The sequence below is a fragment of the Corapipo altera genome, unplaced genomic scaffold (assembly GCF_003945725.1).
Source record: "Corapipo altera isolate COAL_440 unplaced genomic scaffold, ASM394572v1 61553, whole genome shotgun sequence".
NCBI classification, from domain to species: Eukaryota; Metazoa; Chordata; class Aves; order Passeriformes; family Pipridae; genus Corapipo; species Corapipo altera.
The window spans coordinates 5,298,194-5,315,512 of NW_020884918.1; the positions used below are offsets into that span (position 1 = coordinate 5,298,194).

Consider the following 17,319-nt stretch of genomic DNA (forward strand, 5'->3'; position numbering starts at 1 on the left):
TTACATCTAAAGCAGAAGTTCCCAAACTTAGCCCTAGATCCCAGCCAGAAGAAACCTTCAGTTATCCAGAATTTCTATTCCATAGACTGAAAAATTTGTTTTAAGGCTTCACCTTTAGAAGGAAAAATGAGTCACCTAGGTTAGTTAACACATGGTAACTGATGCAAGGTAAAGCAACAGAAATTAGTAAGTTAAAGAAAATGTCATGCCAGCATCTAGAAGTCATAGAAGTGTTGAATCATCGATTTGTTTGGGTTAGAAGAGACCTTTAAAGGCCATCTAGTTCAACTCCCCTGCTGTGGGCAGGGACACCTTCCACTAGACCAGGTTTACCACAGCCCCACGCAACCGGAGCTTGAGTGTTTCCTGGAATGTGGCAGGCACAGCTTCTCTGGGAAACCCTTACCAGTGTCATGACACTTAGTAACTGTGGGAAGAAAAAAAAATCTCGCACGAGCTACCACACAGTTCCTAACAGGAGGAAGGAGGGCACCTCCCAGTTCTAAAGGCATAGTGCAAAAAGGCTCCAAACCTTCCTCCCAGCAAGGCCCCTCTTCCCTTGGCAATGCAAAACACTGATAATCCGTAAAAATTCCACCCTGACAATGTTCTACTGTAAATGCAAATCAGACCCTGAAAAGAAAAGAAACAGTGAGATAAATTATTTTTTCTGTTGAATCATCTTGTTGCCAGATGGAAGAATCAAGAATGGAAATGGCAGCTGAATTCCTTTTGCTCTGCTCAGGATGAGGAAGGTTAATTACCTCTCTCAAGGGCAGAATGAGCTCAGGGAGGCAAAAGGAGTACCTTTCTTAGAGGAAAAAGAGGTAAGAACAGCTGGACATACAGAAAAGTAATGACTTAGGGGTGAAATTTCAGTTCTTGTTCACTTACTTCAGCCACCAGTGGGGCCAAACACTAAATGTCAACACTTTATAAGATGGGCTCAGAACTGAATAAGAATTTATTTGCCTCCCCAGAGGCACTTTAATGAGGTGAAGGTGGCTGCACAGATCCAAATTTCTTAAGGATGTCCATTGGTACCTGAAGGGCAGGAGGGAAAACAACTTTAGGAGGAAAGAGGAGCATAAATCAGACTGGTAGGGTAGGAAAGGAAGGGGCAGAGTGCACAAGACAGTTGAGTTGGGCAATCAAGCAAAAATGTTAACACAGCCTGGAAGACAAGATGTAAGAATTTTGCTGGGCATCAGAGGAGACATGCAAACTCTGCCTGTGTAGAAGGGCGTCTGTGACAAGTTCTTAAAATCCCTACAGGTAAATGATGATGTTGTTGCCCAGAAGCGTTTCAGGTGTAAGAGAGGCCAGAGAAGAGGGAGGGAAAGAAAAGTGAACAGTGGTACCAGTGTTGCATTTGCCTGAACCACACATCCAAATGTTTTGTACCAAAAAAATCAGACAAATTGGTTACTACCTACTCCTAGGATTACACTACCTTCCAATGGGTCTTCAACTTCTTCCTCTATCTGCTTGAGTGTCCCATCCTTCATGAGTTTTTCAGTAAAAATATCGGACGGTACCAGCTCTCTGACAGTCTCGCCGTCATCCTCAGACTTTGCAAGCCATCTTTCACATGGAAATGTGACAGTTTCTGAGCCCTGGAGTAAACATGACAGAGATAATCTCTTCAAAACAATATGGACACGTGTTAGCATCTCCCCTTTGAAAATACCCTGACACACTGGTAGGTATTTCCAACTCATGCACGCATGTGTGTATGTAGAGGCAGACCTGAAATAGCACACAGAAATATATTTCCTCCAGAAAGAGGACATCTGAGGACTCTGAGATGAAGCACTGAATGTGCAGCAGAGAACAGTACTCTCAATGGCTGTGTGAGAGTGGCTGTATGATCCAGCAGTTCCCTGCCTTTCCCGGTTTTAAATGTTCCAAATTCCTAATCAGGACTGCACCATTCCTGCTGAAGCTGTGTTTACTGAGACTTTGCAATCTCCCTTCAGTCCTTACTCAGGCAGCATTCTCTTTGAAGTCAGTAGGGCTTTTTCTTTCTGAATTCAATAATTCAGAATTTTGCCCTGTAATTCTGTGACTCAAACTGGTTTCCAGGCAATTCCCATACATTCATTAAGAGGAGAAAAATACTGATTTAATTTTTGATCCTTTGTTTTGACTTCACTTTGGTGGAAACAAATATGATTTATATCATGAAACAGACAAAAACAATAGAAGATGTGGTTTGCACTCAGTAAACAAAAGCAATCCCAGATTATTCATTAAGAACAGACTCCCATAAGGCCTCCAAGATGGTAAGATGCTGGAGGCTTTGAGTGCTGGGGACTCGAGGCTATGACTCCCTAAAGAAAGGGACATGAGCCACCATGCAAGTTCCAGAGGCCACAAGTCTGAACAGAAGAAAAAAATAAGTTAGTTTTAATCTCACAGTAACTAAATAAAGATAAAAAAATGGCCCTTTCTTTACTGACAACTTCATAATTTCTCTCTTACACAGTACAGGGACTTCCTGCTCTTTCCAGCGTTTTGTGTGCCATCACTTTCATGCATAACATATAAATGTATGTTAATAGAATCACAGGATGGTTTGGGTTGGAAGGGACCTTAAAAATCATTTCGTTCCAACCCCCTGCCATGGGCAGGGACACCTTCCATAGACCAGGTTGCTCCAAGCCCTGTTCAACCTGGCCTTCAACACTTCCAGGGATGGGGCAGCCACAGTTTCTCTGGGTAACCTGTGCCAGGGCCTCACCACCCTCACAGACAAGAATTTCTTTCTAATATTGAACCTAAAACTGCCCTCTGTCAGAGTGAAGCCATTCCCCCTTGTACTGTCACTCCATGCCCTTGTCCAAAGCCCTGCTCCAGCTCTCTTGTAGATGCCCTGCATTTATAATTTTCACCTTAGTTACTTTGCTGTGATTATTTATCAAGCCAATACAGGATCCTTTCTTCACTACTTTTACTATATAAATACTAAAACATTAATACACAGTAAAGGAAGGGAATATCTCCAACTGTAGCAATCTTGAACATTGCTGTCACTGTGTACTACAGCGCTGTACTCCTTGGAACTGCCAGATCCTGCCTGTTTTGGCACTATCACTAGGGAGGAATGGGTTGTGCACCCAAAAGCAGAGGTGCACTCCAGTCACAACTAACCTGAAACTAACCAGTCTCTGTCTCACCACACACAGATCCCAGAGAGGTTGAGCTGTGGGAGCTGAACCCCTCCAAAGGGCTTGTGTGACTGTCTTGAGTCTGCATCAGAATTGTCCTTCGAGTCCACACAGCCCAAATCTGCAGCTGGCAATGAAACACCATTTCTCCTCCTCTCTGCTGGTTCCTGCACTGCTGCAGTTCAACCCCAGACTTGCAACATTTAACTCCATAAGGGGATTGGAGCATGACATAACAAAATGGTGTCAAAGAACATCAGCAGCACTTCAGAATATTTCAAACCTTTCACTTTCCAGTGTTATTTGTGCTGTACAAGCAAAGTGACATCACCTAATGACTGACCAGAACTTCTGCCTCCTCATTTCTGCACTGGCTTACCTTGTGTTATCTCACTGTATGCTGAGATTATGAACTGTGCTGATCTCCACACCTACGGACTGGGAAGAGGGGGCTTTCCAGAATGATGGTTCAATGCTGAAACTCTCTCCACCTGATAGACATCCCACTTCAGCCACATCTCTCACTGATGCTTCAAACTGCTCCTAAACATTCATACTGTTGGCTGTACATGCCATTGATGTGAACACCATTTATTTGGTAATAGAATATCCAGGGACTCCAGTGACTGCACAGTGGGACATAATGTGCAGTTACTGCAAGAGTTAATTGTATCATTACTGTTAACCACTATGTCATTGCCACAGTTTTTATTGGAATTTCCTTGCTAGTGATTGCATTAATATTTGTGTGATGTAAAGTGCACTGGTTTATGTTACCAGGGGTAAAATCCGCTTGCAACCCTGAACAGAATTTGTTTCATTAGAATATGAATCTGGCCCTAAGCTAGAAGCAGGGTGTAGTGCTCTGAAAATCAGTGCCTTTCCCTTCTCCAGGTTGTAACAAATGAAATATAATTATCAAATATAATTGGCATGCCAAGACAGAGTTTTTTCAGCGTGCAACAATCCTAGTTTCCTACCCAAGTGCTTTCAATTTAATCTGAAAAGTTACTGACCTCATTTTTCTTTTGCAGCATTACAGATCCATCTAGACACATCTTAGCAGTCTAATCAGGTAGCACAGCTTTTAGAAGCATTGGCAGCATATTGCTATCCTGTGGCAGGTCATAATATCCTGCGGCTGATCAGCGGCATCGTGCAGTGCTCTGCTTTCTTCTTTCTTTCCCATGCCATAATCAAAAGATCAGCAGAATTGTAAACCTCTCCATTCCTAAGTTGTTCAGGGCTTTCCTCCCTCCCTCCACCTTCAGGTTTCTCACCCATCTACCCTTCAAAGCTGATGCAATGACTGCAGAGGGGGGGCAGCCCTGTGACCCTTTCTGAGCGAATGGAAGAGCACCCAACCTGAAACTCTTGGGTACTTCACAAAGTGTAGAAAGAAGCAGCCCAGGAATCTCTTTTCCCTTGGTTTCCATGTTCCTCTGCATCTTCCCTAACCCATGACCAATAACAATATCTCTGAAAATGTAAATTTGTTCAATAACCTAATGAAGCTTTACGAGGCAAGGGTTGGGCAATACAGCGCGGGTCTGATAATGACAGACTGGTAAACAGGTGATCATAAGAAAAAATCAGAGAGTATTGGCTTGGGAAGAAGCTTGTACAGGAGTATAGGAGTGTGGGGAAACCTTCACCCTCTGTACAACTTCCTGAAAGGAGGGTGGAGGCAGGTGGGGGTTCTCTTCTCCCAGGTAACAAGAGACAGAAGAAGAAGAAATGGCTTCAAGTTGCATGAGGGGAGGTTTAGGTTAGATATTGCAAACCATTTCTCCCCTGAAAGAAGAAATTGTTGTCCAGCCCTGGCACAGCTGCCCGTGGCAGTAGTGGAGTCCCCATCCCTGGAGGGATTTAAAAGCTGTGTGGATGTGACACTTGAGCATGTGGGTTAGTGGTGGCCTTGGCAGTGCTGGGAGAATGCTGATGATCTTAGAGGGCTTTTCCAACCTAAACAATTTCATGATTCTGTGGTAAGGAGGGCTCAAGGCAGATCTTTGAGTTGATTGTGTAGCAAAGAGAGCAAAACATATCCTGGAAATTTTGAAGGAGGAATCAAGGCGAGAAGTAGGTTCACCATGGCTAAGTTGTGTTTACACCAACACTAGATATTAGAAGTCACTTGAGGAGGGGGCAGACTTGAGTGGAGATAAAAGCTGACATCCCTTTGAAATAAGGGGAGAGAGCCCAGGTGTTCCCAAACATAGCTACTGCTCTTCTGGAATACCCCTGAAGAAGTGATTTTGCTTCCACACTTCCCCACAGCCAGATTTATTCCTGTTCCTATAGCCAGCATCTGAAAGCAGGGATGAGGAAGAGTTTCTTACGTGGACAAGATCAAGATGATGAATCTGAGTGCACTGCCTTAATCCTGCTGACATGAGTAACCAAAAGTCCAAGCATCTAACTTGATTTTCTTAACATGAGTGGTTCAGGGACTTCCACTTACAGGCATTTTGTTTGTCTTAGTTGTACTGGCTCCCTGCACTTATTCTTCCAGAATTAAGGGACTGATGAAATTACTTCTTGTTCCTGTTTAGCCACAATACTTTTTATTTTGAAATGCTACACCCACTTTCCACTTCCTTCCCTGCGATTCCCCAAAAGAGAGCTACACATGAAAATATGAAGCTTTAAAAAGCCATTGACTGCAGAGCCTTATCATCAACATTTGAAGAATAAAACATGGCAATACATGTTTGTTGTCCCCAGATCCCCAAGCTCCAGCAAGTTCATTTAGTGTGCATTGCTCTTTAGGGAGTCATTTTTCAGTGTTAATCACATTTTGCATACAGAAGATGCGCCTTGGGAAATGGAAACGGCTGCTCGTGGAAACGTGGTGCAGAGTGCTGGGATTCACAGCCTACCTTCCCATTTGGCAGCAGCCTCCGAATCGCCACACGGTCCAAGTGCCATCCCGAGTTCAGCCCTCCACCCTTGTGTCCTATGCGGATCTTTTCAATCATGTCACCAACGTCCTCCAGCTACAGGAAAACAAAACAAAACAAAACCAAACCAAACAAAACAAATGAACAATCACCACCACCACCCGCCCCAAACCCAAATTAAAAAAAAAAAATAACAAAAACCAGAAAGCCAACCCAAAACAAACAAACAAACAAAAAGCAGAGAAATATTACGACATTAACAACTGGTGATTTTTGAGGCACCACTTCTTTAGCTTATTTCTTATTTTTCCAGTCTGTATGAGGAAGCAAGTAGTAGCGTTGATGCCATATTAGAATCATAGAATAAAATCCTAGAGTGGTTTGGATGGGAAGGGACCATAAAGCTGACCTGATTCCACCCCCTGCGATGGGCAGGGATACCTTCCACTATCCCAAGTTGCTCCAAGCTCATCCAACCTGGCCTTGAACACTTCCAGGGATGGAGCTTCTCTGGACAAACGGGGCCAGGGCCTTACCATCCTCACAGCCCAAAATTTCTTTCTAATATCGACCATAAAACTACCCTCTGTCAATGTGAAGCCATTCCCTCTTGTCCTGTCACTCTGTGCCCTCGTCCCAAGTCCGTCTCCAGCTCTTCTGGAGCCCCTTTAGGCACTGGAAGGGGCTCTCAGGTCTCCCTGGATCCTTCTCTTCTCTAGGTGAACACCCCCAGCTCTCCCAGACTGTCTCCAGAGCAGAGGGGCTCCAGCCCTCGGAGCATCTCCATGATCTCCTCTAAGAGTTATGCCCTAACTTGCATTTTAGCTAAAAGTTTTCACAGAACTCCTGCTCCAGAAATGTAGAGAACCTTGCTCTGCACAAATTACCCACAGCATGAGACAGTTTGGGTTGCACAACTGCAATCCTGCATCTCAGGCTTCTCTGAATGCATAGGAACGAAGGTAATTGTTTGGGAATTGCTACATAAACAGCCTGGCACATTATATTATCTCTCCTGTTCCACCACAGAATCCCAGTGCCATTCTGTGAAAGTCTTATGAAGTGGCTACTTTTTATGGGGTTTTTATGCCTCACCTTATTACTTGGGTAATTTGTTTCTAGTTCATTACTTTTAACTGACGTCTCTTTCAAAGGCTTGAACAGGAAAAATGGAAATTTGCTCCTAAGTAATAGCTTTTGCTGATTTCAGTGCAAACTTTTGTATATCTGGCCTTTAAAAGCCCAAGACTGTTTGCAAATCTCCTCTGCACATAGAAGAACACTGAGCTGTCCTTCTGTTCTTAGGCTTTTAGAGTCTTATTTTCTTGGAAAACATGAGAAAATGGAACATATCAATTTGCATCACTGGAGACCACTCCCTTCTGTTCTCAGCTGACAGAAGTGCCCATACTGAAGAAAAGACAGTAGTAATTTTAGAAGACTCTATAAATCAGTAGAACTGCACTACCTAAGGAATTCACACTCAACAAACTAGGTTTGACTTCCTCACCCCTGCCCTGACTTTAGACAGCACAAGATTCACTGTAAAATAATTAAACTACCCAAACTCATTTCTACAACTCACACATGCACACAACTATACATCAGGGGAAAATTATTTTTCCTCTTTTGTCCTGGATAAATACTCATCTTTCAATGAGGCTTTTAATCAATACATAGCAATAAAGTGATGCTTGAGCAGTAAAGATCCTTGTTAAAGAAGAAGTGGGCTTTACCCTACTGTAGGCATCTCCAGCAAATCATCACTTGGAACCATAGATGAGAGCAGTCTCTAATCTTTTGTGCCTCTTTTGCAAAATACAAAATGATAGAGGCAGATAAAAGCACCAAAACAAACAGATGATTCCCAGTTTGTGTTTCCTGAGATCCCCCAAATTGTTTTTAAGGTCTGTTGAACTCCAAATTATGGCTCTACACAAGTAGGTGAAAGAGGAGTATATTTTTCTTCATCCCCATCTTCTGCAGAAAGAGGAACTGGTGAAGTGAGAATGGAGTTTGGGGACAGGTTAATATGATGTTATAAATCTGGAGAACACGCTGCATTTCCCCTTGCTTCATCTAAGAAAAATACTATGCTTCAGATTCCACCAAATCTGAAATAAATCTTATGTAATAAAGATATAACCATAACACTCAGCTTAAGATTTATACCTGTGGATTAATGCAACCTCTATTATGAAAAACTATGTGGAAACTCCACCAAAATAAGTCTTTTTCTTTGTTTTTAAGGAATCACACTGGGGATTTATTATATGATTCATGCCATATAACAACAATGTGGGCTGGAAGTATTTTAACTTGTAAAAAAATTTGGTTTAAGATTTCCTTTCAATTACAAAAACAATCCCCACCCGAAACAGAGAGAGGTTGTAAGGTCCTCTATGAAGTCAGTGTTGCCGTTGCAGCCAGGAAAGGAAGGTAAGGGCATGTAGCAGTTCCTAAAGGATAAGCCAGAGCCAGAGCTGGCTGTATTTTTGCCTCTCACAAATTCTCAGCTGTAAGTATATATTCTGAACAGAAATTGCCTAATAGTGTTGCTGTAAATGAGCTCACTCATCGATGTGCACTAGTTCACTATTTGCATACACTTGTGCAAACACTTCAGGAAATACTTGCAAGATCTTTCAAAAAGTTAGGCCTGGGTATAGAAGAATCATGTTGCCTGTGACCAGATGATGGCTTTTCTGTCTGAGCACACAGAAGAAAAAGAATTTTGCTTCAAAGTGTTGCCAACTGCAGGAGAAAGAAAATCTTCAGGCAAGTAAGAGCTGATAAGGATAGGTGCACATATTATATCCAGCAGGCACAGAGGCTGATATCTTCTGTTTGCCAAGTGTGTTATAGGAAATGGAAGATGTAAAGACCTCTCAAAGTGGCTCTCAATTTCACCTGGAAGGACAAGCCCCCGTATCCACTTACTGGTATAACACGACTCCACGACAAAGTTGCACAAGCCTTTCCAAGTGTTAACACGGCACTCAGCCACAGGGACACTGTGTGCTGCACCTTGGAGTTGCTACTCACTGAAGGTCAGTGAGAAAAGATTTGATCCAGTGCACAGTCTGACTGTGGGAGAACAGAGTTTTGAATGCACATTCTACAAGTGAAAGAGTTGAACAGTTTTCCCTAAAAGAAGGTCCCCACTTCTCTCCGTTTTCTCATCTTAATCCTCTTGAGAAAACATAAGATGGGAGTGAGCACCTTTGATCTTACCTCCACAATGAACTGATTCACTGAGTTCCTTTCAAAATACATCCTTTGCTCTCTCTTGTTGAGGCACAGGGATTTCTGCTGAGTGCAGATCCCATCACATCCGTAGAGAACAATGAAGACGTCAGCGTCCGTGCCAGCCCCAAAGATGTCACTGGTGTACACCGTGATCTCGTAAGGAACAACTGGTTCAGGGAATGGCAGAAAAGGGAAACAAACCAACAGAAGTCAGTAAGCAGCATAGCAATGCTACTGTGAAACATTTAACAAAACAAGAAATTAATTATAAGACTCTGCAATGAAAGGGGACAGGGTAGGAATCACACACTTGTGGTCATTAAGGTTATCCAGCTGGTAAGACCTAGGAAAATCCAAAGGAATTTCCTTTAATGCTGCAAGGCAAATTGACCTTGATACATGCTCATGTAATGAGATTTTAGGTTAATCACATGATCAGATAACATCCACTATATTTATACCTGCCATCCAAAGTTACTGAAATAAGATTTATTTCAACACCTCAAGTGTTAAAGCAAAACATGAATTCATAAATTTTTGAGCAATTAGGCAGATGGATGAAGTTAAGACAACTGGAGGCAGTATATAAATATTCAAGATAGTATTATTGATAAAAAAGTCCTACTATTTCCATTATTAAACATATGACAAATATCAATCATAAGGAAAAAATAATTCTCTGTTGTTCTATTTTCACTTAGTACTTCTCTGAAACACTGAGGTAAACAGGTTAAATTACAGCCAGACCAATGGTGAATGCAGAACAGCAAGGATCAAGACTACAAATACTTCCCTATTCTATTCCTGTGGTTTGATTTCTCCAGAATGTCCCATGACCCCGAAGTCTGATGCCTCTTTTTGTTCTATTTGTCTTCACAGCTTCTCAGTCCTGCTGGAGTATGACTCAGACTTGCTCAGGAATAAGGCTGACCCAGGAATAAGACTGGGGCTCTGATCCTGGTCTGCTATGGATTTGCTGAATATCCTCAGTTTTCAAGGTGAGATGGGGTTTAGCTCACTAAGTAAGAAACATATGTTCAGACGCCCACACATCAGGTTGGTGTTTACCTCTCCAGATGTAATCGCTAAAGTCAATGTAGTCTGAAGAAAGACTCAGTCAAGGAATGAAGGCATATTCCTTGGGGTTAGCCATGTCATTCCCCAAATCCACCCTCTGAATGACCAAACAATCACAATAGCAACTTAGAACCCTTGTGAGGACACACTATTTCAGGTGCTCCATTTGGGAAAATGAATCCTGTCCCAACCTCCTTTAAAGCCTTTCTGAAATCAAAACACCAGATAAGGCCTGGGCATCACCAGTTAGCTGCAGGGACCTCTCCAGCCTCAGGAAGACACTGTCCCTGCAGTCCATGTTGCTACCCATAAGCAGAGCCTTCAACACCTGGATTCTGTTACCACCAGGATCTGCTCCTGGCCATCTCTGTCCCATACACCCCCTAAACAGCTTCCACCATTTCCCTCCCCTGACTATAATCTTCTCAGCTGCTTGTCATCCCCACCCTCCTACTCTGCCACGACTTCAGTCATTTTTGCTATTTACTGTGTAGCAGTTTGCACTACATTTCAGACTCAGCATTGCAGTTAGGGTAAGAGAGAAGGTTCCTGGTACCATCTCTATTACTGTTGGAGTAACTCTGATTATGCGTATCAGAGACTAGGCATTCATTAAAAAGCCGGGCTCTCAAAATACAGCTCTCAGAAGGACAGAGATGAAGAAGTTTTCTTCTACAGAGAGTCAGCCTGGAGGTACTCAATATTCTTTCTGCTCAACTCAATGAAATCTGTTCTGCTGTGCTGCAACAAAACTGGAATAGTTTCCCCAGTATGTAAGAAGAGGGGAAAAAATCCCGGAGACCAAAAAAATCACACACTATGTATTATGAATATAAAATTATCTTCTCTGCTGAAGTCCGTAGCACTTGGTCTTGTTGCTTGAATATTAACATCAGCTTAGAACTGAATCAGCAAAGCAGCGCCCTAACAAGGTCACCAACAGCACAACTTTCAGCTGTCAGACACCCATTTCATTTACATGGCACTTTTAAAGCTGTATCCCCACAGGGATGATTTTAATTAGACTGCGGATGACATGTTTTCATCGTGAAACAATTCTGGCACGAGTCATCATAAAACAAATCAAACCCGTTTAGTTACCTCTGGCAAACTGAAAACCCCAGGTTAATTGTTAGGAAAGCAGAATGCAGTAAATAACACAGAGGGAACGGTTTAAATGGTGAAAAAGCCCGACACCGAGCCTGGTGCAAAGGGTTTGCCAGAGAGGCCTGGCTTCTTCCAAAGGCTGGATGTGGACTGCTGACAAAAATCAGGTTTACACAAATTATGGTACTGAAATGCATGGTATGCCAGAAACTCCTACATCATTATGATATTCAGGGCCATTAATAAATTATATAGTCAACATCTGCATCAATATATATATCAACTGGGATAACATGGCAAAACCAGATGAGAAGCACATACAAAGTCTCTGATTTGTATTCATTCCCATGAAAGTATTCACTGCATCTATCAATCAATTTATTTTTTCAGACACAAAGGCCTGGAATGCTGCATCTAGCTCTGGGGACCTCATTAAAGAGGACATGGAACTGCTGGAGCAAGTCTAGAGGAGGCCACAAAGATGTTCTGAGGGCTGGAGCCCCTCTGCTCTGGAGCCAGGCTGGGAGAGCTGGGGGTGTTCACCTGGAGAAGAGAAGGATCCAGGGAGACCTGAGAGCCCCTTCCAGAGCCTAAAGGGGCTCCAGGAGAGCTGGAGAGGGACTTGGGACAAGGGATGGAGGGACAGGACAAGGGAGAATGGCTTGCCACTGCCAGAGGGCAGGGTTAGATGGGATAGTGGGAAGAAATTCTTTTCTGTGAAGGTGGTGAGGCCCTGGTACAGGTTGACCAGAGGAGCTGTGGCTGCCCCATCCCTGGAAGTATCCAAGGCCAGGTTGGATGGGGCTTGGAGCATCTGGGTTTAGTGGAAGATGTCCCTGCCAATGGCAGGGGGTAGAACTGGATGATCTTTAAGGTCCCTTCCAATTCTCTGATCCTATAAATCTCCTATTTCTTCCACCTGACTGACAAAAGTGAGGAAGTGAGCAAAGAGTATACTTTCTTCTGCTCCAAACAGTTTAGATAAAGAAGGCAAGATACAATAAGTAAAATTGCCTTGGTCAACGACTGGGAGAGGTACAAAGAGGTGACACTGGCAGATCATCAGACAAGAAATTATTTTAGCTTACAGGCTGCAGATACAAGGACCTAGACCTTGGAGAGACCTTCAACATGCAACACGATGTTGACAGTAAAAAAGGAGACAAAACAACTGATACTATTTTGTGTGGTTATTCTCACAGCTACTTATGAAGAAGGCAACTGAGGCAGAAAAACAGAGATTGGGCAGCTCTAAATTTTGATATTTATATAAGGAACTGCAGGAGGTAAGGGTTTTGAAATCATCAATGCATACACTGAGGGATGAGATGAGATGAGATGAAATAGGAGACAGCTTTGGTGTGTACAACTTATCTCTTAAGATTGACCAAAGGAGCACCTAGCAGGGCATGACATGGTAATCAACTCTGAGGCACCAGACCTCATCCCTCATCATGTGGCATCCAACATATGGAAAGAAAAAGGTGGTTTAGCAGTACTGTGGTGGTTGGACAAAAAATATTTATCAACAACAACTTGAAATGAAGCAGATCAGGGAAGGACAAGTCAAGTTCAGACCCAAGGCTGTGAGTACCCTACATGTAGTCAAAGATGCTCAAGAGAGGGGAAAATAAGGAAGAGGGCTACAGAATAAGCAAAAGAATGTTTCATTTATTTTATGAAGGTCATGTTATCTGATGCTCAATATTCTGGAGACAGGAAAAGAAGTTGCCAGAATGGGAGAGTTTGAGGTGCCATAGCAGACTTGAAAATTATAAGCTTGTACTCAGAAGAAGCTGAGCTGGGGTAATGGTTACTCCAAAAATTATTTTAAAGAGCAGTGAAGAGTAAGGAATAAATTAGAGAATACTAGGAGAGGCAGACTGGTACAACACTATCAGAAAAACACCACTCTGAAAAAAAGTCTGGAAGAAGGTCAGCAAGATATGGGTGATCACTGCCAAAGGCACTGGAAGAACTCAGGCTTGGAAGCAAGACCAAAGTGTCTGCTTTGACAACAGAAATTGCAATATTAGAATGGAACAAGATCAAAGGGAAACTGGATACAAGGAACGCAGCTTGGAATGAGCAGGGGACTTGGACAGGATGGTGGAAGAGGGAGCAAAGAGACAATCAGGCACATCCACATGACTTCTAATGATTCTCTGGTTTGGCAAATACAGGAACTGTTAGTCTAGAGCACCCAGAGGAACCTTCCTGTAGTAATTGAAACAGCTGGCATGTGATCTATTTATAAATTTTCCAAAGCCAATTCAAGGGAGAGGCCAAGCCTATAAAACCACATAAGCTAGTGTAATTTAATCTTCTGTAATGATGGGTGTACCCTGGGGAAATGGCATTCTGCTCACATGGGATATACTCTCTTGTCTGTAGTTTTGCAGGAAAGATGATTCTCTCAATGGCTCCATCATCCTCCGATTTATCCAGCCAACGTCCACAAGGGAACTTGAGGCACTGTCCCAGTGATGGGGCATCAATCTCCACCCATTCCAGAAACCAGCCAGTTGAATTACCTGTGGTTGGAAAGATAACAGTGAATAATAACCCACAGAGCCTTTACAGACAACGGGAAATGCATTCCAGACCTCCGAGAAATAAATCTTTCTCTCCTTTGCCAAAGGAAAAATAAAATATATAACACAAAACTCATCGAGCTAAAATGCTTTACATTTCTATATCTGTCAGGCTAAAGATGTGCACATGGAAATGCTAATTACTCCATCACTTGGATTAATTTGCCTTTGTAATAATACAGAGCAGTTATCAACGAACATGTCCCTTGCTGCCCCACAGGGGAAGGGATCCATGCATCCCCCCACTGCCTACCTTGTTTGTAGTAGAGACACAGCCATGCCTGAAAGGCAGCCAAGACTTGATAATCAAAACGACAGTACAAAAATTAATACAGAATTGAGACAAGTCTACAGGTCCCACATGACAAAAACAAAAATGATGTTCAGTGATATCTGAGAAATCTCTCTAAGGACGTGGCTGCAAAACTAAGGAAACTCTTGCAGAGGCAGAGGTTGCAAAGCTCCCTGCAAGTTGCCACTACTGAGCTCATATTGCCACAGACATGGGAATGCAATTAGCAGAAAAGATAGTAGCAGCAACAGCCAAAGTGACAGCAAGGATCTGTCACTGAAAAGTAAATGACATTTGGGGTCTTGGAGGCAGGTTATTTTATACAGCAACGTGCCTAGTGCACTAGAAATACTGCATTACCAAGCAGATTATCTTACCTTTATTGTCATGGCCTATCTTGATTTTTTTCAGGTCTCCAATGTCCACAGACTCCACTGTAAACTCATCTACCTTCCCACGCTCAAATTTGTTCTTGTTAATCTTTGAGGCCTTTAGGCTGACTGTCCCTGTTGTGGCGATGCAAAAGGACATTGTTCAGTGTGTGAAACAAATCCTCTGGGAATGTCAACAGTGGAACGAGGGAAGTGGCTAAAATGCAAAAACTGGCTTTTCATCTCAAGATCTGAACTTTGTCCCTTCCTCTGAGCCCAAGTCTGTACCATCACCCAAAATATACAGAACTCTTCCATTGAATGATCCTCTGGCAATGAAAAAAGGACGATGCTGTTGTGCTGTGTTCACAGCTAAAGAAATCAGTGCTACTTGTCAGTTCCCTGTCACTCTCACGGGCATCCCAGTCACTGTACACACAGCTCAGCTGCTTCCAAGAGGATTTGCTCATCAGCTGATTAAATACTTCTGGGCCACTCAAAGAGGCAGAGGAGGGCTGGATTTTGGCAGCATGCTGATTCATTGCTGAGGAAAGCAAATAATCCACCACATTCACTGCTCAGTAACGTAGTCCCAGTCAACTGTGCTGTTTCTATAACCAGAATTAAAAACTTTAGACCAGCAGCTGGTGCAAATCAGCATCGAAAAGTTCAGCAGTGACTTAGAGCATCTGTTGGTATGCTCCAAGTCACCACGATGTGTTCACCAACAGCGGGAACACAACGTTGTAATAAAAAGGAGTGACGTGGGGTATTGAGGATATAAAAGGAGACTGTGACCTGTCTTTTCAGGGGTCCAACAGTGAGTTACCATCTTTTTACATTGTGTGAAGCCATACCTGTATCATCTTTACTTCCATAGAGTATGATGAAGACGTTGGCATCTGTCCCAGCATTCTTCTTGTCCCCGGTTTTCACCTTCACAGTGTATGTCGTTGATTTAGCTGTCAGATAAAATATCCTAATTTAAGAGTGTGAAGTCTGACCAGGAGTTAACTCTACTTTTCCTTCCATATGTGTGCTTGGTTTGAGTTTTATTTTGACTGATCACAGTCACGCTGTAATCTCTAATTCCTCTCCTATGCTGTGGTGGCTCTTGAGGTGAGCTGGGCTATCTGGTTGTAGAATCTTCTCCTGCTCCAGTCATTCAGTGCATTGCCTGCACATCTACAGATAAAAAATGTGCTTAAGCCTTCCCATTTGCTTCCTGGAAACCTCAAACACTCCTCAAAGCTGCCTCTGCCTATAATATTTCATCAATAAAACCCCACATACCCCCCTTTATATTATCAGCACCAAATAATGTATGTGCATATAACACATACCAGAAGGTATGTACACTGACATATACAGTTCATACTCACAAACACACCCTTCAGAACAACATCCTTAGGAGGATTTCTACTGCACCATCATTTAACAAGTGCAGTCAACTCATAAAAAAATGTGGAAAAGTCTAATATAGTCTTCACTGCGCTGCTATAACCTAAACAAGATTTCCAAAATGGAACATCTTCTCCATAGTTACACACGTTTCCAAAATGCTGCTTAACTAGCACGTCCTCCTGAACCAAAGGGATAAACACTTTGTGGAATTCTTTTGACTGTACAACTTGTGGAAATTGTTCACGTATTCAAAAGCATTTGAGGAGGAAATTAGGGGAGAGTTTAAAACCTTTCACCGGCTAGGAAACCAGTTGGGCCTTCAGCACCTTGAAGCATCAGACCCAGGAGTGTGTCACTGCTCTGTGGTTACCATGCAAAATTATTTACAAGTGAAGCAAAGTTAATTTGGAGGACAACTGACATAAGCAGCAAGATGGAAAGTAAGATAAATTCTCTTTCCTTTCTTTGGCTGTGTTTACTCCCTGATCACTTCTATGTTGAAACATTTAACCATTACATTCCGTGATGTGAAATGAATGAGATCTATTCCTTAGATATTAGCAACAAATATGTATTTCATTTAAAAGACGATGACTGACATGTTACCCATCTTCCTAGCTCTGTCACTTTGGGTCCAATCTTGCAAGATGATTAAATCAACTAAAAATGAGGAGGGTTCGTTCACTCCTTGCTGTCTGACACACACTTCACATTTCATTCATACCTGAAAATTTCATGGTAGGGGCAGAATTACAGTACATGAGTAACTGCTACTGCTAAGTGCTAGTGCCCTCAGCAGTGCTATTAACTCGGTTCCTTTCAAGAGAAGAAACACAAGGCTAATATAAACCTTTCTGCTCCAGGCCCAGCGTTGCAGGAGACTGGCCATCATTTTCCGTATCTTTCTTTACAAATGCTTCATCCACTGGGACCAGCTCCCTGATAACCTGACCATCATCTTCCTCAACTGCTAACCAGCGCTGGCACGGAAAATAATACCTGCAAGAATGACAGCAGCAGCCGGCACTTACATAGGACTTCACAGGCTTTAATAACACAAAAAAGCACAGATCAGAGGTTACTTAAAAAAAACCAAAAACAGACCAACAACAAAAAAACAAACCAAACCAAAATCAAGATTATTCAAAGCCA

General features: G+C 42.6%; 1 protein-coding gene across 1 annotated transcript in view; it reads right to left on the reverse strand.

Annotated features, from left to right (window-relative positions):
* LOXHD1 (lipoxygenase homology domains 1) overlaps nt 1-17,319 on the reverse strand; it is a 151,292-nt gene that overhangs the window by 54,291 nt on the left and 79,682 nt on the right. Inside the window, exons 23-29 of the mRNA XM_027656088.1 lie at nt 17,018-17,166; nt 15,621-15,725; nt 14,770-14,898; nt 13,876-14,040; nt 9,308-9,489; nt 6,053-6,169; nt 1,454-1,616 (exon numbers count right to left, since the gene is read on the reverse strand). Of these exons, the coding sequence (XP_027511889.1) occupies nt 1,454-1,616; nt 6,053-6,169; nt 9,308-9,489; nt 13,876-14,040; nt 14,770-14,898; nt 15,621-15,725; nt 17,018-17,166 (1,010 nt within the window). The remainder of the gene's footprint in view (nt 1-1,453; nt 1,617-6,052; nt 6,170-9,307; nt 9,490-13,875; nt 14,041-14,769; nt 14,899-15,620; nt 15,726-17,017; nt 17,167-17,319) is intronic.